Source organism: Chiloscyllium plagiosum, unplaced genomic scaffold (genome assembly GCF_037043375.1).
Source record: "Chiloscyllium plagiosum isolate Xiang-an unplaced genomic scaffold, Cpla_swu_hap1 HiC_scaffold_19, whole genome shotgun sequence".
Taxonomy (NCBI): Eukaryota; Metazoa; Chordata; class Chondrichthyes; order Orectolobiformes; family Hemiscylliidae; genus Chiloscyllium; species Chiloscyllium plagiosum.
The window spans coordinates 28831717-28856746 of record NW_028270157.1 but is presented as its reverse complement, the minus strand read 5'-3'; the positions used below and the strand labels follow the sequence as shown (position 1 = coordinate 28856746).

Genomic DNA, 25030 nt, shown 5'->3' with positions numbered 1-25030 from the left:
TGTTCTGGTGGAATAGTAGGTATTTTATCATTAATAGTATTGTGATATGATATTGTTGTACTACCTCTATCGTTTCGTATTTTGATCATGTTTTTATACATTGTTTTGTAAAAGATTTGAAACAATTTTTAATAGAAATATTTATTTAAAATGTCTTATTTTTTAACTCATTATTTACTTTTGCTTTAACTTATTCGTTCATATTTTCCACAACATTTCATTTATTGTACATCTGCCTTTTATGTTTTGGGGAATAACACATATGCTTCACCCAAATCTATCCAACACAAGCAACATGGATTGTTAAAAACAAAGTTGCCCTGTTCCAATGTCAGGCTCTCTGCTCCCCTTTTCACCATGTCACTCAACCCAGTGCTTTTCATGTCTTTTCAGTCCATTTATAATGGCCTTTTATGATAGCTCATTACATCTGACTTTTTAAAACCACCTATCCTTGCTAGTTATTGATGCACTCCTTATTTGATTTGGTTTGCTGCTTGAATGGTCACTGTACAAATTAGGGTACACCTCTCAGTTTTATATTTTCTAAATACTGTAACACATTTAATTTGCAGGGTTTTAGTCTGATTTGATGGAACACTTGCTAGATTTATACCTTGGTAAGAAGTACAGTATGTTATTACTGGATAAGTCATAAAGTCACATAGTACAGAAACAGGCCCTTTGGCCCAATCATCCATGCCCACCAGGTTTCCTACACTGAACTCTTCCCATTTGCCTGCATTTGGCCCAGAATCCTCCAAACCTTTCTGATCCATGTACCTGTCCAAATGTCTTTTTAAATGTTATAACTGTACTTGCCTCTACCACTTCCTCTGGCAGCTTGATCCATAAATGCACCACCCTCTATGAAAGAAAGTTGCTCCTCAGGTCCCTTTTAAATCTTTACCCTCTCACTTTAAAACTATGCCCTCTAGTTTTGGACTCATCTACCCTGGGGACCTTGAATATTCACCCTATGCATACCCTTCATGATTTTATAAACCTCTATAAGGTCACCCCTCAGCCTCCCACACTCGAGGAGAAAGGTACCAGCCTATCCAACCTCTCTCATGACTCAAACTCTCCAGTGTCTGCAACATCTTTGAGTGTGAAGCCTAGTCTGTTGAATCCTATGTTGTCTTTTTATTTTAACATAGTAGTCATTTAGTGGAACATAAGATTGCAAGCTGCGGATTTTCTTTAAGAATAAAACAATAATACATAAAAGGAAAAAGTAATAAAATGTAACAAAACAAGCTATCCAAATATAGAGCAGCATTCTTAAAAATCTTAAAATACAAAGGAAATCAAAGTTTAAATTCAAATCCAGAGAGATTACTCCTCTGTCTCATGCCTTTAAGTTCAATACTTTCCTGTGAACTGTGAAGTTGTTTTAACATAAATATTCACAAAACTGAAAGCTTTCTCAGTTTTTAATGATCTTCAGAGTTCTAACCAAGCCCTCCTTATCTGGAAGCTTCATAAACTAACTTTCTATTAAGTTAACCCACTCCCTAAAATTCTTTAGGCTTCTGATCCCAGTTAGGTCTCTTTCAAATAAAAGTAAAATAGTTTGAATGTAGGACTGAGTTACAAACAGAAAGCGCTGGAGAAACTGGCAACATCAACTCTGAAGAAGATTCATGCTAGTCTCTGAAGCACTAACTGTGTTTTTCTCTCCCCAGATGCTGCCAGAAACCCACTGGGTTTCTGCAGTAATTTCTGTTTTTCTTTCTGATCTCTTCCAAAACTGTACAAAATGTCTAATCTGGGTTTCTGAAGCTAAAATCAAGCCCTTGATTATTTTAAACAAAAATTAATTCATGGCTGTCATTGTTTACACTGCCAGATTGTTATTCCAACATCATGCAAATCACTTTCCATTAACACTGCAGGAGTTGCAAGCTCTCAAACACACAGTGGATTCGCTCATGATTTTGGAAAGAACTTGCTTTTTTTTCAAACCATTCATAAAAGTAGCCAACACCCATATGTAATTAGTATGAATTTTTTTTTTAAAAGTATGCTTAGATTTGATTCCCTACAGTGTGGAAACAGGCCCTTTGGCCCAAAACGTCCACACCAACCCTCTGAAGAGTAACCCACCCAGACCCATTTCCCTCTGACTAATGCACCTAACACTATGGGCAATTTAGCATGGCCAGTTCACCTGACCTGCACATCTTTGTGACTGTGGGAGGAAACTGGAGCACCCGGAGGAAACCCACGCAGACACAGGGAGAATGTGCAAACTCCACACAATCACCCAAGGCTGGAATTGAACCCAGGTCCTTGGCACTGTGAGGCAGCAGTGCTAACCACTGAGCCACCATGCTGCTATTTATTATATATAAATTAGCTAGGATATCTGTATTTACAGAAGTTTCAACCTTTTTAAAATAAATGTAAAAACAATATAACTATCAAAGAGAAAATAATATTTCAGTCAGATAAGATTGTGGGTTTTTCACACTATTATGTTTGATATCTAAAAAAACTACAGGTTCTGTCCTGAGATTGAATTTAGAAAACACTTATTCCATCCCAAGCCCCATACACATGATCAATCCTTTCTAAAATACTTCAATGATCCGTGTTGAAAAGGAATATTTTTTAATGCTACCCATACTCAAGTAATAGGATACACACATTACTTGGCTTTTTCACTTCATACCAAACCATTTATATCTGAATTCCCAGATCAGTTAGGCCTCTGATCACTTTTGTGTTGTTAGATATTACTGTACTCTCAATTTCTGCACTGCTTCCTGGAATACCACACCTTGGCAATAATGCATTTGACTTGCTGAACACTGCAGAACTGTGAAAATATTTGCAAAAGTGTGATTGAGTTCACCTTCTTCAGAACATCAGGTCCAATTCTGCTGAATATAAAGTGCTTTGAAATATTAATTTCTGATGCAGGTACAGTTGCAACATTGAAAAGACGTTTGGACAGGTCAGCATGGATTCGTTGGACTGAAGGGTCTGTTTCCGTGTTGTATTACTCTGACTCTAACCAATTTACCTTTCATATCAATGACTTTGATGAATGTACCTAGGATAATATATCCAAACTTACTGATGTTGGGTGGGAAAGCTAGCTGTGAAGGGGTGCAAATAAACTGAAATGGCTAATGAAACTTGCAGATGGAATAATAAGGGAAAATGTGAAGTTATCCACTTATGGAAAAATAGAAAAGTAGAATCATCATCTAATTGGTGAATACAGATTGACATTGTTCATTAATCATGGCAAGTTATGATGCAAGTATGTCCAGCAATTAAGAAATATACCTGCTTTTGCTGCAAAGAATCCAGGTTGTGGAGTAAAGGATTCTTACTCTCATATTTGCTTGAGATCACACCCGGAGTGCTGAATACTGTTTTGCTCTCCTTACCTCAGACAGCCATATTTTCACTGGGGAGAAGTATGGCAAAGACTGATGCCTGGGATAAGGGGGTTGTCCTCTGCGAATTGAGTCAGTAGATTTGGCCTATATTCCCCAAAAGTCATCTCATTCAAGTATTTTTTCATGGGCTCAATGGAGTTGATGTTGGGAGGATGTTTCCATAGTCGAGGGAATCTAGGATTAGGGATCACAGTGTCAGAATAAGGAGTTGGTCACTTAGAACTGAGTTTAGGAGAAATTTCATCACTCAGATGGTGTTGAATTTTTTTTTGAACATCTTTTTGAACAGTTGTGAATTTTTCATCAGAGTATATTCAAAATGGAATTTTGAAGCCAAGCAAATTAAGGCATATGAAGATATCAAGGGAAGCTGGTTTTGGAGTATTAAATCAATCATTTTATTACTGGCTGATATATGCAAGCTCAAAAGGCTGAATGGCCTACTGCGCCTACATTTGTCGGAGGTTTTGGCTTGTTGATAAAAGCCTTCCCTGAGTCAGGAGGTCAGAGGTTCAAACCCTGCTTCAAACAGTCTTGATCAGCTCTGCCTCTTAATTCTAAGTTGGCTCATCACATATATGTTATGAAAATTCATAAACCTGTCCTGCCATAGAGGACTAACAATCATGGGTAGGGAGAACAGTATTATGGAAAGTGTGTTCACACCTATTAGATTGTTGCAACCTATGAACTAATCTGTTAACTGCACATTAGTTTCCAAGGGAAAAGTGTGAAGATGCAGAAACAACAATGTGACATCCAGCTATTTAGTGTAAGTTATTTCGACACAAACCTTCAAATTGACACCTTAAGTGAAAACATGATTTCTCCAAAGGGACTGAAATTTGCATCTAATTTGTCCTTGATCCTGTTGCATTGTACAGTGAGTCGTTCAGGACATGTCTGATGATTGGCAATAGGCTATTCGGTGTACCAAAATCTTATGTATATCTGTGGTACTTACACTGGTGATTGCAAATAGATTAAATTACACCTGATGAAATGGTTAGAAATTGTAGAACTTTGCTATTCATTTAACTAGGATTCATTTTATTATTTCTAAACCATGATATTAAACTGGGAATTTAACTTCCAAGTGTAATCAGTCAGTAACCAAGAGAGGCCAAAGATAAATAGGATTACCGCTGCTTCCAAAGCAGTATAGCACTCATTGTCTTCGATAGATCTGTGGGGTAGAAAGTTCTCCTTCACTTCAACTTCTCTGTTATTGTCTGTGGGAGAGAAAAAGAACACAAAAACAGCTATTTTCATTTGCAGTATAGTAGCAGACTGCATTACCAACAGATAACCAAAGCAGCGAAGTGGGTGGCACGGTGGCACAGTGGCTAGCACTGCTGCCTCACAGCGCCAGAAACCCGGGTTCAATTCCCACCTGTGTGGAGTTTGCACGTTCTCCCCGTGTCTGCGTGGGTTTCCTCCGGGTGCTCCGGTTTCTTCCCACAGTCCAAAGATGTGCAGGTCAGGTGAATTGGCCATGCTAAATTGCCCGTAGTGTTAGGTAAGGGGTAAATGTAGGGGTATGGGTGGGTTGCGCTTCAGCGGGTCGGTGTGGACTTGTTGGGCCGAAGGGCCTGTTTCCACACTGTAATGTAATCTAAAAAAGCTCACAGGGGGGACTTCACTACACTATTACCAAGCCAGTAACAAAAGCCTTGCGTTGATATGTTTTACTAGGTCTCAGCAAGGGGTACATTAAGGGGCTCTTAGATGTGACCTTTGTTCAAGTGTAGGAAAAGGAAGACTCAATTGATACTCCTATTCCTAATTGCTAACAATGATTTGCATTATGTCACATCTCCATGGGGTTATCAGACTTGGCTGTCTTCCACATTGAGTTTCCAATGTTCCTAAAATCAGAGGTATTACCCCCCAGATACCCACACATGTGCATACCCTCTTTGAGAGCTTGGGAGATCAGCCATTTAAACATCTAATTGCAATGCATCTCCCCTGCTATGATTTCTACTTCTGTAACATCACTGGTTGTGGTTAGAGAAGCCTCCAACATCTGTGATGTCCCATGACCAGCAGGACAGCGCTGTGTCAATATGAAACAATTAGCAGGGGAGTGGCTAGGAATGAGGGAATCTCAGCAATTTGAGAGGAGTGTGATTTCTACAATGGGAGATTGGGAGTGGGGGATAGAAAGAGAATTCAGAATGGAGAAACAAAGAGGGAGACTGGGAAACCAGGATAAAGGTGGACAGGAAATCAGGAGTCAGCGAGAGATTATAACGGGGAATGTATAGTTTGGGAGATGGAGAGCCCTGGCAAATGAGGTGGGTATGGAGGATCTTTATTCTAGTACTGGGACTTCAGGAACTTTTTTCTGTTAGCAAAGATTTTTGATCTTTCAGAGATAACCTATATGTACAAACAACAGTTAGTTATAATAAAGTTAATACTAAAGATTGAGACTGGATGACTGTCAAACCATCTTTACATCCTTTAATTTTCAATGAAAATTCCTCACTTTGATTCATCAAACACTCTGCCCAGATTTCAGCCCTGCTCATATCAGTTAGGGTACCCTGCCCTGTTGAAACCCTGACTATTTCTAATCAATATAGCAGTAATATCTGAACATACTAGATCACTCTCACATTGCTTTCAAGTCTTTTCTAATTTCCAGATAAGGTATCTTAATGCCCCCCTCCCTTAGCAAGTTGTCCCCAGGCTTGTGATCTCCTGTGGCGAGTGAAGAAAGTCTTTTTGGTTTGTATAAATCTTCTCAATGTAACCAGCATTACCTCTGCTCGCCTTGCATTCATTCTGATGATTAATTTATTTTCAAAATCGAGTCAGTAAGATGATGCTTAAGACATCCCACCAAGCTAACACAAGATGATTCAACTATAATAAGCTAGATAAAATCTTAAAATAACTAATACACTAAAAAGAAGCAAAAGCTACTTAATTGTCGTGACAATCTCCACAAAATTGTTCTGAAAATGTAGTTATCACATGATTCTAGACCACTATACTAGAAGGGAGTAGCTGTCCCATCAGAAAGCACAACAAAAAGAAACATGCGGAACCAATTAAATATTGGGAAGTTCCTAAACCTTATGAGGGAACCTTGAATTAAGTGTGTCAGATGTTCAGTAACTTCCTCTTAACTCCACTACTAACTGTTTTTGAAAATTAGTCTGTTCTGAGTGCGTAGGTGCATCAGAAGCTCATAAACGTTTAACTCAATAACTCAAACCAAAAGTGATAGGTCACATGATCATCAATTTACCCAGAGGTCGTTGTGACCCTTATGGTTGGCTACCTGAATAATAGATAATCTATGGGGGCAAACTCTTTCCAGCATTTAGTACTCTATTTTCTAAATTCAATTTAAACAATTTGTGGGAGGCACGGTGGCACAGTGGTTAGCACTGCTGCCTCACAGCGCCAGAGACCCGGGTTCAATTCCAGCCTCAGGCGACTGACTGTGTGGAGTTTGCACATTCTCACCGTGTCTGCGTGGGTTTGCTCCGGTTTCCTCCCACAGTCCAAAGATGTGCAGGTCAGGTGAATTGGCCAAGCTAAATTGCCTGTGGTGTTGGGTGAAGGGGTAAATGTAGGGGTATGGGTGGGTTGCGCTTCGGCGGGTCGGTGTGGACTTGTTGGGCCAAAGGGCCTATTTCCACACTGTAATGTAATCTAATCTAATCTAATTTAATTCAGCGACTTGGTAATTTAAATATATATTGAAGTTATTGAAAGAGAAAAAATGACGGGTGAAATAAAAGGTCTAGTTTCTTTGTCGTGGTGGTCATATTGCTAATTACATCCCCCAATTCTTGTATCAGGGACAACTGGGATGTAAATTAAGTTGATCCTTTGAGAGATAGAAAGTTTCACCATAATCTACTTTGATTAGGCAACTCCAATCGCATTTTAAAAAAGCTCATCCCAGGTGTGTACTGCAGAATATCTAAGTACAGGTCGTCTAAACAGAAAACTGCTGGAGCAGGTTTTTGCCTAGGCTCTACGTTAAAACACAGGCAGCAAGTTAAAAGTGAATTAGTATTTGAAGGCAAATTGATTTTAATTCTAACCCTTCAATTGCTCCATTTATGTTGCCAGAAAAAAAAGGCAGCTTAATGTTGAATGCTAGCCTAATGTCAGTGTGCTTATTGACTGATTGGAGAAAGGAGTTGATATCTATTTTTAAATAAGTAGGGAAAATGAAAAAAATGAAATACAGTTTTATGTTTTAAGTGAATTTATTGGTATCTATACAATTTAATATAAACTAAGTATAATTTGTAGAATTTTGGGAAACGGCAAGAAAATGGGATTAATTGGATAACGTTTGGAAAGAGCCAGCACAGACATTGTGGGTTGAATGGCCTCCTGTAAAAGTAAAAGGTAAAGTCACCTTTGTTCTGGAGGGCTACTGTCTCAGAGAGAGACAACTGGTGCCTCATAGCTAAGGGTGAGATTGAGAAAGACCATCTTTCGTGGTAGCCACAGCTGGCTTGGTGATTCTGTTGGTGATCACCACTCTGTTGGTGATTCTCTGCATCACAAACCAGCCATCCAATTAACTGAGCTAACAGACTCATGATTTCCTTTACTGTATATTTGACGAAAATCAATTTTCTGTGAAAAACTGGAAATATGCAGTAAATGTAATAGCTGTCTATTTATTATAGATAACAGACTTTAATCTCTACACCAGCATTCTCGAAAGCCTGGCTGGATGAGATAATTAACCTTAGTCTGTTTAAATAATTTATTACTGTTAATAATTTTCAATTGAGCATCTTCACATTTCCTCCCACATGAACGATGACAATTGGAAAGCTCATTTAGCTTTCAAATGTTCAGTTAGACATCCATCATCAAAAGAGTGACCCTCAGTTAATAGTATATCTCTCACCTTTTCAGGAGCCTGTCATTATGAATATGGACTAGACTAATTTATCTAAAATTATCTTGGCTTGAAGCATGTAATGTGTTTTGATTGATTAAACATCCCACCCAGGTTATTATATTTCCTTCAGTGTTTTCCTAACTTCACATAGTTCAAAGTTTCTTGTTTCCTGGATAAATCTTGATTGCAAAGTGTGTTCTCTGTATAATGTACTGTTTACAATTTTGTCTGCTACCAATTGCATGAGAGGATTGCTTTTAAATTCATAAATAGGTATGTCACATTTCAGTGTTGTGCACATTGCACACTAATAATATCTGACAATGGTTTGGATACCTTAACCAAAAATTGATGGAAGATATTATGCCTCATTATAAAATGTTTTTACGAAATATAATTTGCTAGTAACTTGTGACCAAACTGAATATGCTGTACCACTATCGTCCACACACTATTTTACATCAAAGTATTAAATAACTTAGCTGTCATACAGGAAGTTCCTCCTCATTTAAAGTTGACTTGGTTAACATCTGCATTGAGGAGAAAGTGAGGTCTGCAGATGCTGGAGATCAAAGTTGAAACTTTATTGCTGGAACAGCACAGCAGGTCAGGCAGCATCCAGGGAACAGGAGATTCGACGTTTCGGGCACAGGCCCTTCTTCAGGAATGAGCAGAGAGTGTTCAGCAGGAGAAGATAAAAGGTAGGGAGGAGGGACTTGGAGGAGGGGCGTTGGAAATGTGATAGGTGGAAAGAGGTCAAGGTGAGGGTGATAGGTCGGAGTAGGATGGAGGCGGAGAGGTCAAGAAGACGACTGCAGGTCAGGAAGGCGGTGCCGGGCTGGAGGGATTCGGCTGAGACAAGGTGGGGGAAGGGGGGATGAAGAAACTGGTGAAGTCCAAGTTCATCCCCTGTGGTTGGAGGGTTCCCAGTCGGAAGATAAGACGCTCCTCCTCCGACCGTCGCGTTGTTGTGGTTTGGCGGTGGATGAGTCCAATGACCTGCATATCCTCGGTGGAGTGGGAGGGGGAGTTGAAATGCTGTGCTACAGGGTGGTTGGGTTGGTTCGTCCGGGTGGCCCAGAGGTGCTCTCTGAATCGCTCCGCAAGTAGGCGGCCTGTCTCCCCAATATAGAGGAGGCCACACCGGCTGCAGCGGATGCAGTAGATGATGTGGGTGGAGGTGCAGGTGAATCTGTGGCGGATATGGAAGTTTCCTTTGGGGCCTTGGAGAGAGGTGAGGGGGGAGGTGTGGGCGCAAGTGTTGCACCTCCTGCGGTTGCAAGGGAAGGTGCCGGGAGTGGAGGTTGGGTCGGTGGGGGGTGTGGATCTGACAAGGGAGTCGCGGAGGGAGTGGTCTCTACGGAAAGCTGATAGGGGAGGGGAGGGAAATATATCCTTGGTGCTGGGGTCTGTTTGGACTCCAGCACCAAGGATATATTTCCCTCCCCTCCCCTGTCAGCTTTCCGTAGAGACCACTCCCTCTGCGACTCCCTTGTCAGATCCACACCCCCCACCGACCCAACCTCCACTCCCGGCACCTTCCCTTGCAACCGCAGGAGGTGCAACACTTGCGCCCACACCTCCCCCCTCACTTCTCTCCAAGGCCCCAAAGGAAACTTCCATATCCGCCACAGATTCACCTGCACCTCCACCCACATCATCTACTGCATCCGCTGCAGCCGGTGTGGCCTCCTCTATATTGGGGAGACAGGCCGCCTACTTGCGGAGCGATTCAGAGAGCACCTCTGGGCCACCCGGACGAACCAACCCAACCACCCTGTAGCACAGCATTTCAACTCCCCCTCCCACTCCACCGAGGATATGCAGGTCATTAGACTCATCCACCGCCAAACCACAACAACGCGACGGTCGGAGGAGGAGCGTCTTATCTTCCGACTGGGAACCCTCCAACCACAGGGGATGAACTTGGACTTCACCAGTTTCTTCATCCCCCCCTCCCCCCACCTTGTCTCAGCCGAATCCCTCCAGCCCGGCACCGCCTTCCTGACCTGCAGTCGTCTTCTTGACCTCTCCGCCTCCATCCCATTCCGACCTATCACCCTCACCTTGACCTCTTTCCACCTATCACATTTCCAACGCCCCTCCTCCAAGTCCCTCCTCCCTACCTTTTATCTTCTCCTGCTGAACACTCTCTGCTCATTCCTGAAGAAGGGCCTGTGCCCGAAACGTCGAATCTCCTGTTCCCTGGATGCTGCCTGACCTGCTGTGCTGTTCCAGCAATAAAGTTTCAACTAACATCTGCATTGTTAATGCAGTAATGACAATATATTTGTTTAATGTAAAGAGTTTATATTGTGTTTGCCACAGTCTTCATGTTCTGTGATCTCCCTACTTTCAAGATCTTCTTTCATCACCTCCATTTGCTCCTGAATTCCTACTGACCTTCCTCCAGCTACTTTCACCCATACCTTCCTCCAGCAACCGTTCTGTTTAAAGTAAGCTTTGTCTCTTTCTCTAAAGCCTGTCATTCTGAGCTTGCACTGATGTCCTAGCCTCAACCTCGTGCATTGCTCTTCCTCCACCAGCCGGTTTCCACCACTAGATGGAGTCTAGTCCTTTTAAACACGATCAACTAAGTATTTTTAAAGTCACTTTGTTTATGAATAAGCATTTAAGAATGTACACCATTTTCAACTTGATGTTTTTAAGTTGATTTCTACTGAGGTCCCAAAATTTAGTGTTTGTTTTATATAAAATTTTATTTTATTTTGCATGTTATTTCAGCTAGAAATATATAGCACTGTGTACATAAAGAAGTATATGCTAACCTTTTATTGTTTATTTGCAAGCAAGAAATGTCTGAAGGAACCTAACACAAGTCAACATTGATTTCTCTGGGAAGCTATGATTCACTTAAAGGTGCAATTTTTATGAATGCAACCACAACTTTAAGTGAAGACATATTGCATGCTATAATTTGAGGACTATTCGTTTTGATTAAATAAAGGATGGCTTAATACAGTAAGCTCAAGTTTTCTATCTGTGAACGTGACAAAGCAATTGTTAAATTGGATGATATTTCCTTAATCTGCATTTTGCCAGTATGGTTACATTTTTTTGTGGCTGTATGTAATGTTGAACTGTAACTTAGCCTCAGCCGCAACATTTTGCTGGAGTGGAAGTGGTACATTAATTTCAAAAGACACAATCTTTCACTCCTCATTCCAATTTGCAGGAATACCAACGTAAAGGGAAAATAATATTTATTCTCTGAGTGGAGAATGTTGATTGGTTGACAAGTGAACTCATTGGTGGAGGCATTAGCATGGAGAATGCACATTTCGATGTTAATTAACTGTTAACTGCCAAGCTTTCTTTAAGTTTTAAACCAGGCAGGTTGACTCTGGTCAAGGCATTGTGCAGAGAAATGAACTAGAGCATGGCTGTCACCATTTTGCGAGATGGAAAAAACTCTGTGTATATCCTTTCTACAAAGAACAGGCCCCTATGTGTTTATATATAGCTTCATATATGCACAAGTATGCTACACTGAGAGCCTATCATAAATCTTTTGTCAGCTTAATTATTTGCATACTTGTGATTATTTAACAATTGTTGCCCTAATGTTTGGCATTGTGTTGCAAGTGCAGGCTGATTGGATACAGTTATTAACTTGCTCATTGTGAACAACTGAAAAGACATAGGGTTTGGTATGGTCCACCGATCTTCGGGATGTACGGCTTTTGTAACTTACATCTCACTAGCACTGAATTTGATAAACTACTTTACTCATTTTTATGTATCGGCAGAATATGGGTTTGGCTCCATGACAGCATCCTGTCAGCCAGCATTTCTGTGGTTAGCATTGCTGCCTCACAGCACCAGGGTCCCAGGTTCGATTCCAGCCTCGGGTGACTGTCTGTGTGGAGTTTTCACATTCTCCCCGTGTCTGTGTGCGTTTCCTCTGGGTGCTCCGGTTTCCTCCCACAGTCCAAAGATGTGCAGGTCAGGTGGATTGGCCATTCTAAATTGCCCATAGTGTTAGGTGCATTAGTCAGAGGGGAATGGTTCTGGGTGGGTTACTCTTCGGAGGGTCGAAGGGCCTGTTTCCACACTGTAGGGAATCTAATCTATTACTATTGCCTAGTAGCAGCATGAAACACCTAGCTTCACCAGTTGCTCAAATATTTTGAGATAACCCCCTTCCAGGATCATCTGAAATAGATTAGCACTTACATGTCGATAGCAATGTGCTGTCAATGTGCTCATTTGACTGCTAGCCTATTAATCAATCATTCATTGCAATTGTGGCAATCTATGATCAGAATCTGTGAATCAGAATTTGTTGAACTTATGAACTCATGTAGTTGAGTTCAATTTTAACAAAGGCCAAATGATGTTGCAGTGAGATTCCCACTGGCTCCAGCTCTCTCAAACATCTTGATTTCAATTTATTCAATTTTAATTTGCGATATCCTGCAAAAAAAAAACTCTTCTTTGGAAAGATATCCAACCTTGTGTATTTCAAAGATGTGGATGATAGGTTTGCTATACTTAAATTCACAGCTGCATTTAAAAATGTTCTTACGCACCCTAATGGGCTTTATTCTGTGCCCACCTTTGAAATAGAACAGTCAAATGAGCTCCCTTTCTCAATGATTTTTGAGAAATTGGTCAGGAATTATCATGTGTTGGATTCCTGTGATTCCACATATGATAAGGTTGGCCTAATTGACAATGATTTGTCCAACATGAAGGATTGATACTGAATTAGGTCACATCAAACTCTTGTCGAATAGTGACAACTCTGATGAGATCATTTCTCACTTTTACCTTTCAATAAGTGAGTGGGATTTAGGCTGTCTCATTTGGTCCTGAAAAGTTCCCAGTTTAGCTCAAAAGAGGAAAGTATCTGAAATATTCTAGCTGTTTTACACTACTGCTATGCAGTAGCAATACAACTGGTTATGCAACACATGATTCTGCCTACCTTTCACACGAGTAATGTGGCATTCAAATTTTATTGCTGGTATGATTTAAGATTGTCAGTCAGGTTCACTGTGGTGTACTTGTGCATCCAAACACTAAATAAACGAATACACAGATCCTTTTTCTTTGCAGACAGAACATGAGCAGTTAACTGTCAGTTGTCATCTAACTGATGCATTTGTCATGGCAACACCTTTACCAGAATCCACGTCTCAAATCAGCCCTCTCCTCCCGTGCAGTATCAATGTTTTCCCTTTTACAATAGTTCAGCAAAATGTGTCCTTTTTTTCAACAAAACTCAAATTCCATTCCACCAAATTACAATCCAGGGAATATTAATAATCAACTCAAGGAATTTGATATTTATTTCTTTTTGTTAATCTTCTTGGTTGTGAGACATAATCATTGAATGATCCTTCACGATAATTTTTTTCTTGACTTGCAAATTTCCTACACTTGTGTTATGTGGATGATATTGCCAATGTTTTAACTTGTTCTGAATCTTTTATCAAACCTATTGTTTCTGAAATGATTGGTTTGAATCTCTTATTGTGTCTTCGCGTAGGTCCTTCTGGCTATCAAGCCTCTGGCTACAGTCTTCATGCACATGAATGGAGAAGTGCCAAACTAAGTTTCTCACCTGCCAACAGGCATCATAATAACCTGTATCATGAAACAACATTGAGTGATGATGAATGGGATCGACCTACCACTAGTGGGTGAGCATACAGTTCATTTTTCAGTCAGATCCAAATCTTTTTGTGTTATGGTTTCATCTTTTTTGATAATTTATGAACAACTTCAAAATGAACAGAAACAGATGGAATATGAGAATACGTATGAGAAATACCTCAGAGAATAGCTGTAGTAACTGAATTAATGACTTTCGGATTGTGCTTTTACAATGTAAAAAAAAAATCTGATGCTTCCAGAATGTACAGAGTGGGGATATGAAGTGACCCTCCAGTCCTGGGATTTGTATCTTGATCGAGATGGAAACCTGGCAGCTATGGGTTTTACTTCAGAATGTAGTCCCCGACTCTAGCTACACATTATCCTAGGCTTTTATCCCTATGGATCAGAATTTCAACCCTCCAGTCTTGATTCCAAGCCCATGTAATTAGGAGGTCAATAAAACCTTGCACATGGTAATTATACAGTTCTTTGTTTTAGCAGTTCACCAAATGAATTGTAGATAATGGCTGTGTGGTGGGTGGTGTGTGTGGTGTGTGTTGGTGGGGGGGGCGGGGGGGTGGTGGTGTACATTTACCTGGTATAACACAAAGACAGTGCTTGTATTTATTTAAATATACAAAACGGTCGAAGTCACCCAGCTGACCAGTGTCTCCAACCAAGCAAAATGGATGTATAGAGGAGGCCATTCAGCCCTAGGAATGTGCACTGGCTCATTGCAAGAGCAATTTATTTTAGCCCACTCACCCACAAACCTGTAGCACATTTTTTTTAACATCAAATGTTTATCTTGTTTTCATTAGTTCATGGGATATGGTGTCACTAGTTTGTCCTGCATTCATTACCCATCACCAATCACCCTCAAATGTGGCAGTTAACTGCTCCTTGAACCACTGCAGTCCTTGGGCTGTAGGATTACCCAGAGTGCTGTTGGGAAGGTGATTTAGTACTTTGTCATTGCTTTACCATCATTGGGTCAATGGAGTTCCAAGTCAGGATATTGCGTGACTTGGAGGGGAAATATTTGCCCTTGACCTTCTAGATGATAGACCTCATGGGTGTGAAAGGTGGTAGTGAAGGAGCCTGGATGTGATGCCACTGTGCATCCTGTGGACAGTGCATACTTCTGCCATTGCGCACTGATAGTGGAAGGAGTGAAGGTGGTAGATGAGATGTCAGTCAAGTGGGTTTCTTTGTCCTGGATGTTGTGGAGCTTCTTGAGTGCTGTTAGAGCTCATCCCATCCAGGTAATCGGTAAATATTCTATCATGCTCCTGATCTGTGCCTTGTAGATGACAGCCAGCCTTTGGAAGAGAGGGGGTGTGTTACTTCCTGCAGAATTCCTACCCTCTGACCTGTTCTTGTGGCCACCGTCTTTGTGGCTGATCTAATATAGTTTCTGGTCAGTGGCAACCTCCAAGATGTAGATTGTATGTTTATATTCAATTCCCTATTGAAAGCCATAATGTAATCTACCTCCTCCAGCTTTTTGGGTGTATACATTCTCTGCATAGGAAAAAATTCTTCATGTCACCTTTCATTCTCTTCCAACCATCTTCTAGCTTTTCCCCTCATTCCTAACCATCCCCTCTACCTTTGCCCCTTGAGATCAGCTTTCCTCGGTTGACTCTGACCTCTCCCAGTTTTGAACACAGCTATTTTGAACTTGCAGCGTGGGTTGGTACCCGGAATTTCGATGTTGTGGCTATTATGGAGACATGGATAGAACAGGGACAGGATTGGCTGTTGCAGGTTCCAGGATTTAAATGTTTTAGTAGGGTCAGAGGTGGGGGTAAAAGAGGGGGAGGTGTGGCATTGCTTGTCAAAGATAGTATTACAGCGGTGGAAAGGACGATGGATGAAGACTCGCCATCTGAGGTAGTTTGGGCTGAGGTTAGGAATAGGAAAGGTGAGGTCACCCTGTTAGGAGTTTTCTACAGGGCTCCTAATAGTCCTAGAGATGTAGAAGAAAGGATTGCGAGGATGATTCAGGAGAAGAGTGAAAGTAATAGGGTGGTTGTTATGGGGGACCTTAACTTTCCAGATATTGACTGGGAAAGCTATAGCTCGAGTTCGTTAGATGGGTCGGTGTTTGTCCAATGTGTGCAGGAGGGTTTCCAAACACAATATGTAGACAGGCCAACAAGAGGTGAGGCCATACTGGATTTGGTTCTGGGTAACGAACCAGGCCAGGTGTTAGAATTGGAAGTAGGTGAGCACTTTGGGGACAGTGACCACAATTCGGTGACTTTTACTCTAGTGATGGAGAGGGATAAGTGTGTACTGCAGGGCAAGAGTTATAGCTGGGGGCAGGGAAATTATGATGCGGTGAGGCACGACCTAGGATGCGTGGCTTGGAAAAGTAGGCTTCAAGGCATGGGCACAATTGATATGTGGAGCTTGTTCAAGGAGCAACTATTGAGTGTCCTTGATAAGTATGTACCTGTCAGGCAGGGAGGAAAGGGTCGTGTGAGGGAGCCATGGTTTAATGATGAATTGGAATCCCTTGTTAAATGGAAGAGGGCGGCCTATGTAAAGATGAGGCGTGAAGTTCAATTGGGGCGATTGAGAGTTATAAGGTAGCCAGGAAGGATCTGAAGAGAGAGCTAAGAGCAGCAAGGAGGGGACATGAAAAGTCCTTAGTTAGTAGGATTAGGGAAAACCCTAAGGCTTTCTATAGGTATGTCAGCAATAAAAGAATGACTAGGGTAGGAATAGGTCCAGTCAAAGATAGTAGTGGGAAGTTGCGTGTGGAGGCTGAAGAGATTGGGGAGACACTGAATGAATACTTTTCATCAGTATTCACTCAGGAACAGGACATTGTTGCCGATGTGAGTATTGAGTCACAATTAATTAGAATGGAAGGCTTTGAGGTATGTAGGGAAGAGGTGTTGGAAATTCTGGAAAGGGTGAAAATAGATAAGTCCCCTGAGCCTGATGGCATTTATCCTAGGATTCTCTGGGAAGCAAGGGAGGAGATTGCACAGCCATTGGCCTTGATTTTTATGTCCTCGTTGTCTACAGGAATAGTGCCAGTAGACTGGAGGATAGCAAATGTGGTTCCCTTGTTCAAGAAGGGAAGTAGGGATAACCCTAGTAACTATAGGCCGGTGAGTCTCACTTCTGTTGTGGGCAAAGTCTTAGAGAGAATTGTAAGGGATAGGATTTATGAACATCTGGATAGGAATAATGTGATCAAGGATAGTCAGCATGGTTTTGTGAAGGGCAGGTCGTGCCTCACAAACCTTATTGAATTCTTTGAGAAGGTGACTAAGGAGGTAGACGAGGGTAAAGCTGTAGATGTGGTGTATATGGATTTTAGTAAGGTGTTTGATAAGGTTCCCCATGGTAGGCTACTGTACAAAAATACGGAGGTATGGCATTGAGGGTGAGTTGGAGGTTTGGATTAGGAATTGGCTGGCTGGAAGAAGACAGAGGGTAGTAGTTGATGGTAAAGGTTCATCTTGGAGTGCAGTTACTAGCGGTGTTCCGCAAGGATCTGTTTTGGGACCATTGCTGTTTGTCAATTTTATAAATGACCTGGAGAAGGGCTAGAAGGTTGGGTGAGCAAGTTTGCGGATGATACGAAGGTCGGTGGAGTTGTTGACAGTGAGGAAGGTTGTTTCAGGTTACAGCAGGATATAGATAAGTTGCAGAGCTGGGCAGAAAGCTGGCAAATGGAGTTCAATGTAGGTAAGTGTGAGGTGATTCACTTTGGTAAGAGTAACAAAAAGATGGGGTACTGGGCTAATGGTCAGATACTTGGTAGTGTGGATGAGCAGAGGGATCTTGGTGTCAATGTACACAGATCTCTGAAAGTTGCCACCCAGGTAAATAGTGCAGTGAAGAAGGCATATGGCGTACTGGCTTTTATTGGTAGAGGAATTGAGTTCCGGAGCCCTGAGGTCATGTTGCAGTTGTATAAGACTCTGGTGCGGCCGCATCTGGAGTATTGTATGCAGTTTTGGTCGCCATACTATAGGAAGGATGTGGAGGCACTGGAACGGGTGCAGAGGAGTTTACCAGGATGTTGCCTGGTATGGTAGGAAGATCGTATGAGGAAAGGCTGAGGCACTTGGGGCTGTTTTCATTGGAGAAAAAAAGGTTTAGGGGTGACTTGATGGAGGTGTACAAGATGATTAGGGGTTTAGATAGGTTTGACCATGAGAACCTTTTTCCACATATGGAGTCAGCTATTACAAGGGGGCATAGCTTTAAATTAAGGGGTGGTAGGTATAGGACAGATGTTAGGGGTAGATTCTTTACTCAGAGAGTCGTGAGTTCATGGAATGCCCTGCCAGTAGCAGTGGTGGACTCTCCCTCTTTATGGGCATTTAAACGGGCATTGGATAGGCATATGGAGGATAGTGGGCTAGTGTAGGTTAGGTGGGCTTGGATCGGCGCAACATCGAGGGCCAAAGGGCCTGTACTGCGCTGTATTTTTCTATGTTCTATTAAACATTGTTGCATCTGTCTCTTTTCTAAGAACAGTCCCAGCTTCTGGGATGCAGGAAGTGTCAGGACGTAGAGTGAGTACTTGGAGCTGCAATGTTGTAGCCATACAGAGACTTGGGTGTCACAGGGGCAGGAATGTTTGCTGGATTCTCCAGGGTTTAAATGGTTCAAAAGGAATAGGGAGGGAGGTAAAAGAGGTGGGGGAGTAGCAATGTTAATCAGGGATAGTATCACAGCTGCGGAAAGGGAGGTCATCGAGGAGGGTTTGTCTACTGAGTCAGTATGGGTGGGAGTCAGAAACAGGGGAGTTTTCTATAGAACCCCAAAAGCAACAGAGACATGGAGGGGCAGATTGGGAGGCAGACTTTGGAAAGGTACAGAAGTAACAGGGTTGTTGTCATGGGTGACTTCAACTTCCCTAATATTGATTGGAACCTCCTTAGGGCAAATAGTTTGAATGGAACAGATTTTGTCAGGTATGTCCAAGAAGGACTCCTGACTCAACATGTAAATAGGAAAACTAGAGAGGAGGCCATATTGGATTTGCTGCTTGGCAATGAACCAGGTCAGGTGTCAGATCTCTCAGTAGGAGAGCATTTTGGTGATAGTGATCACAACTCTCTGACCTTTATTATAATCATGGAGAGGGACAAGAGCAGATGGTATGGGGGAATATTTAATTGGGGGAGGGGGAATTACAGAGCTATTGGGCAGGAACTGTGGAGCATAAATTGGGAACAGATATTCTCAGGGAAATGCATGACAGAAATGTGGAGGCTATTTAGGGAGCACTTGCTGTGAGTGTTGGATAGGTTTGTCCCAGTGAGCCAAGGAAAGGATGGTAGGGTGAAGGAACCTTTGATGACAAGAGATGTGGAACATTTAGTCAAGAGGAAGAAGGAAGTTTAAATAAGGTTGAAGAAGCAAGGATCAGACAGGGCTCTAGAGGGTTACAAGGTAACCAGGAAGAAACTGAAGAATGGACCTATGAGAGATAGAAAGAGGCATGAAAAAGCCTTGGCAGATAGGATTCAGGAAAACCCTAAGGTATTCTACATTTATGTGAGGAACAAGAGGATGGCCAGAGTGAGGTTAGGGCTGATCAGGATAGTGGAGGGAACATGTGCCTGGAGATAGAGGAAGTCCTTAATGATTACTTTGCTTCCGTATTCACTACTGAGGGACCTGGTCTTTGTGAGGACAGCATGAAACAGGCAGATGTGCTCGAACATGTTGATGTTAAGGAGGAGGAAATGCTGAAATGTTTGAAACACTTAAGAAAAGATAAGGCCTCTGGGCCAGACAGGATATACCCAAGGTTACTATGGGAAGCGAGGGAAGGGATTGCTGCACCTTTGGTGATGAGTTTTATGTATCATGTCTACTGTAGTACCAGATAATTGGAGGGTGACAAATGTTATTCCCTTGTTCAAGAAAGGGAGTAGGGATAACCCTGGGAATTATAGACTAGTCAGTCTTACATTGGTGCTGGGAAAATTAGTTGGGGAGGATTCAGAGAGACAGGATTTATGATTATTTGGAAAAGCATAGATTAGAGATAATCAGCATTGCTTTGTGAGGGGTAGATCATACCTCAGAAACCTTATTGAATTCTTTGTGAATGTGACAAAACACATTTGAAAGAAGAGCAGTGGATGTGGTGTATATGGATTTTAGCGAGGCATTTGATAAGGTTCCCATGGTAGGCTAATTCAGAAAGTAAGGAGGCATGGGATACAGGGAAACTTGGCTGTCTGGATACAGAATTAGCTGGCCCATAGAAGACAGAAGGTGGTAGTAGATGGAAAGTATTCAGCCTAAAGCTTGGTGACCAGTGGTGTTCCGCAGGGATCTGTTTTGGGACCTCTGCTCTTTGCGATTTTTATAAATAACTTGAATGAAGATGCGGAAGGGTGTGTTAGTAAGTTTGCCAATGACACAAAGGTTGCTGGAGTTGTGGAGAGTGTAAAGGGGTTTGTAGGTTGCAACTGAACATTGACAAAATACAAAGCTGGCTGAGAAGGGGCAGATGGAGTTCAGTCTGGCAAAGTATGAAGTGATTCATTTTGGAAGATCAAATTTGAATGCAAAATACAAGGTTAAAGGCAGGATTCTTGGCAGTGCGGAGGAACAGAGGGATCTTGGGGTCCACATCCATAGATCTCTCTGAGTTGCCACCCAAGTTGATCGGGTTATTACGGCATATAGTGTCTTGGCTTTCATTAGCAGGGAGATTACGTTTAAGAGCTGCTAGGTTATGCTGCAGTTCTGTAAGGCCCACACGTTATAGACCACACTTGGAGTACTGTGTTCATTTCCAATCGCCTCATTCTCGGAAGGATGTGCAAGCTTTAGAGAAGGTACAGAGGAGATTTCAGGAAGCTGCCTGGCCAGGAGGGTATGTCTTATGAAGAAAAGTTCAGGGAGCTAGGGTTTTTCGCATTGGAGCAAAGAAGGGTGAGAGGTGTACAAGCTGATGAAAGGCATAGATAGAGGGGATAGCTAGAGACTTTTTCCTTGGGTGGAAATAGCTATCACATGGAGACATAATTTTAAGGGATTGGAGGAAGTTTTCGGGGAGATGTGAGAGGTAGATTCTTTACACAGAGTGGTGGGCGCATGGAATGCATTGCCAGCAGAGGTGGTAGAGTCAGATACATTAGGGACATTTAAGTGACTCTTTAAAGAGGAGCTAGGTTCCTGTAATTGGATTGGCACATGGATGATAGTAAAATGTAAGGTATGTAGGTTAGTTTGATCTTCGAGTACGATAAAAGGTCGGCACAACATCGAGGGCTGAAGGCCCTGTACTGTTCTATGTTCTCCAATCCATTCATACAACTAAAATTCCTTATCATTGTAACAATTGTTCAAATGCAACCTGTACTCGAGAAAAGATGTGAAGACATTAAAGGGCATTGCACAGAATTTGGACATAATCTACAGTTGAGGCCATAGTGTTTGTAAATATTCTACATAACAGCGATTGATACAGTAAAACAATGTAATTTCTCAAAGTTTTTTGGACATCAAAACTGCACCCTGCATACAGTTTTTAATTACGTATTTTTTATTTGGACAACTTTCAGATATGTAGGTGGTCATGATGGCTTAGAAACAGATCAGGAAGAAAACTTTTGGTCCCAGGCTCTAGAAGATTTGGAGACCTGTGGTCAATCAGGAATCCTGAGAGAATTGGAGGTAATAAGGCTTTGTTCTTTGGTATGCATAGACTGTCACCATTTCAGACCAATAATATTAAATGAATGAGTCAAAGTTTTGCATCAGCATTTTTTCTTTAGCTTGTATATGGTCTTAATGATTACAGGAACCTAGCTCCTCTTTAAAGAAGGCTGGCAACCAAAACCAACTGAATTTGAAAAACTTGGCTATATTGGTACATTTTTTGACTGTTTAGTATTGCAGTGAGGTAGTAATTTTTAAGATTGTACAGTTTCTAATACAGTTTTTTTTGCTTAAAACTAACTAAAATTAACAGCTAATAATTCAAAACTGACAATTCTTACTTTTAATCCTTCCTAACACAAACCCCATATAGTGTTAAAATATTAATACAAGCATTATGCAACTAATTCTCTACATCAACTCAAATGTGTGAATGTAACTACGTACAGTTTTTCTAACTCTCACAAACATTGCTAATAAGAGTTCCCTGCTTACCTCATTTTTCGGGATGTTGAACTTTTACAGCTTTGTTATTTAATCCAACAGGCGACAATCATGTCTGGGAGCGCACTGAGTCTTAATCATGAAAACAGCATGACACACAGGCCGCTGGGGAGACAGTCCAGCTTCCAAGAGAGAAATCCTGTCAGGGTTCATTACACCCAGAATTCCCGTAGCAACACTCTACCGTCAGATGGTGGGAGATCGAAGTTGCTTGCTATTAGAAAGATCAAGCAAGAAATGAAAGAAATCATGTCACCAACACCAGTGGAGTTGCACAAGGTTTTAGATTTCATAAAATATGATCATTCTAGTGGTGTTTGTGTTTCTCAATTCAGATGTGTTCCTTTATAGAAACTGACATTGAAAATTGAATTATCAATTTTACTATTTGCATAAATTAGACTAGCAAAAATCAATTGTTTTCATGACTCGTAAAGCTAGACTTGGAAGTAGATCTGTTTTGTAATTTGCTTTCAAATAGAAAGGACAGCTTATTCAAATAATGTTGCACATTGTTCTCTGCTTGATAGTTTTTGTAGTGTTCCAGTAAAACAGCTGGATAAACTAAGAGCAGAATACTGGAAATCTGAAATGAAAGTGTTGGTGTTGGAGGAACCCAGGTCTGGCAGCATCTATGAAGGAAGAAACAGATGTAATATCTTGATTCCAATGTGACTCTTGAGAACTGAAAGGGGCTGGGAAGTGGTTTTTAAGCTATTGGCAACCACTTTAGGTTCTGAAGTCTCATCAGATGTTGCCACACCTGTCACATTTACCCAGCACTTTCTTCATTGCAAAAACAAGTACACCTCCCAAACAAGATGCACACTGTACATTGATTCTGTACCAATTTGGAAAGTTACCAATTGATTAAGTACCTTCTTGAAATCTTTCTTAGGTAACCCTCTATAAAGATTCAGATATTGAGGATTTTGGATTCAGTGTTTCAGATGGCCTGCTTGAGAAAGGTGTGTATGTCAACAACATTCGCCCAAATGGACCAGCTGCCCTTGGTGGTGTCAAACCCTACGACAGGTTGTTGCAGGTATAATAGATTCATCAATGAAATTCAATAACTGTATAAATCACTCGGGGGAAAAAAATCTTGTGGCTATATGTATTATTTGAAAGTAGAGACTGAAAGATTGGTGTTGGCTTTATTTCCTTCCAACAGGTAAATCACATCCGTACGAGAGATTTTGACTGCTGTCTGGTGGTGCCTCTCATAGCAGATTCTGGCAATAAACTTGAGTTGGTCATCAGCAGAAACCCACTGGCCTTTCAGGAGGTGCTCTCGGTAGATCAGACGTTCCAAGCAGGAGAATGGAGTGAGCAAGACGAAGCTCATGTTTTCAGGCAGCAGAAGGGAAGACTCGGTAGTACAGACATACAGGAGAATACCAATACATTGTAGTGCAATGCATTCAGTCCAATAGGCTGAAGTATTGTCTATACTTTTATGGTGCTAACTCACTTTAACATTCATTTGTGGAACACCTGCCTTTTCAGTCTGTCATTCATGTCTCTCAAGTTCCAAGCACAGATTTCATAAATCAGGAGAAACCTATTTTTTTTTTAAGACCCCCTCCCCTCAACACCACAAATGACAAAAAAAGACTTGTTAACAGGTTTGACAAAACTGTGAAACATAACTAAGCCAGTCTATGCAGGGCACAGCCATGAAACAAAACCTGTGCACTATTATGCCAAGAGTAGTTTATTTTTTCCTGGTGATTACTGTCCAAATTCTTTTTAAAAATTAACCTTTTTATTGATGTTGCCAGCTGGTTACTGGACAAAAAATATACATGCTGCATAAAATGTAAAATGAGCCTTTTTAATTAAATTGAAAATCGTGATTATATTCCAAAGCTATTGATGCAGCAATCCCTAGTGAAATGTAGATGTTTAAAAGGGTCTAAACTGCACAGACAATGTTCAATCAGTCTTCACTCAGTTGGTATCTAACCTGAAGGCTTCATTCTTGGGGCAGTTATCTTTTAACAGAATTCTCACAGGGAAGCAGTACGAGCCTTACAATGCGATCCTTAGCTCTGATTTCCAGAAATATTTAAAATCACAATGCTCAGACTTGAATATTGAGGAATTCCTTCTACAAACTGCAAAAATGAGAGAATGATAGCTAAGACTTCATTCTTGATCTTTCAAAGCACTGCACTGACTTGCAAAAGGAGAATGCTAATTGCTGGGAAAAAAAGTAAAACACCATTCCTGTTTAAAAAAAAAACAAATAACCACAGGTGACCTTCTCTTTACCAGGATTTTGTGGCCTCATCTTTTACCATGGAGATTCTAAAATTACCACCATGACAGTAACTCTTGATATATACACCTGCCATTTCAGATTATTAAGTCTTAATATTAATCCATTAATCCAAATAGGTAATCCTAAACCTGTTCATTTATGTGTCTTCTACATGTTAAGGTCCATGATTAACACATTTGTATTTGTAAAAGGTTGACTTTGTAAATCAGTAAAACTGAAATATGAACTCTACTTTGATGTACATGAATTTCAAGGCTGGTTAAATGTTAGTATTATTGTTGGTTGTGCCTCACTTCAGTGAATCAAACGTACCAGGTTAGATGTTAACTTCCACCATCAGGTGAAATCTTACCATGAAAAGGTGCAATGGGCAGAATCTAGTGCACTTGATCAATGAAAAGCAAACTTTTTACCACTGGTTGGAAAACCTAAAATCTACACCTGACACCTAAGAAATAGAGAGCAGCTGTACCCTGCTTTGATCCATTTAAACTTTCGAACACTGAAGAATACATCCATTATGTTAAAGTTTTCCTGCCTAACACTATGATTCATATTTAGAACAAACACTGCCAACAACAGATATAGACAGTTCGACTCTCGGCAAACTTGAATCAAATCTGTCATACTAATGTCCTTTGGACAATG

At 41.1% G+C, this 25030-nt stretch overlaps 1 protein-coding gene across 7 annotated transcripts in view; it reads left to right on the top strand.

Moving 5' to 3' along the window:
* grip1 (glutamate receptor interacting protein 1) overlaps positions 1-24613 on the top strand; it is a 459039-nt gene extending 434426 nt beyond the window's left edge. For 5 of the 7 annotated variants that reach the window (XM_043709637.2, XM_087997173.1, XM_043709639.2 and 2 more), the window contains 6 exons: positions 13823-13976; positions 21495-21606; positions 21734-21802; positions 22138-22374; positions 22994-23140; positions 23270-24613. In XM_043709637.2, the coding sequence (XP_043565572.2) occupies positions 13823-13976; positions 21495-21606; positions 21734-21802; positions 22138-22374; positions 22994-23140; positions 23270-23509 (959 nt within the window). In that variant the 3' untranslated portion in view covers positions 23510-24613. The remainder of the gene's footprint in view (positions 1-13822; positions 13977-21494; positions 21607-21733; positions 21803-22137; positions 22375-22993; positions 23141-23269) is intronic. The other 2 variants (XM_043709635.2, XM_043709640.2) reach the window with 1 other exon arrangement.
* The last annotated feature ends 417 nt before the right edge of the window (positions 24614-25030 follow it).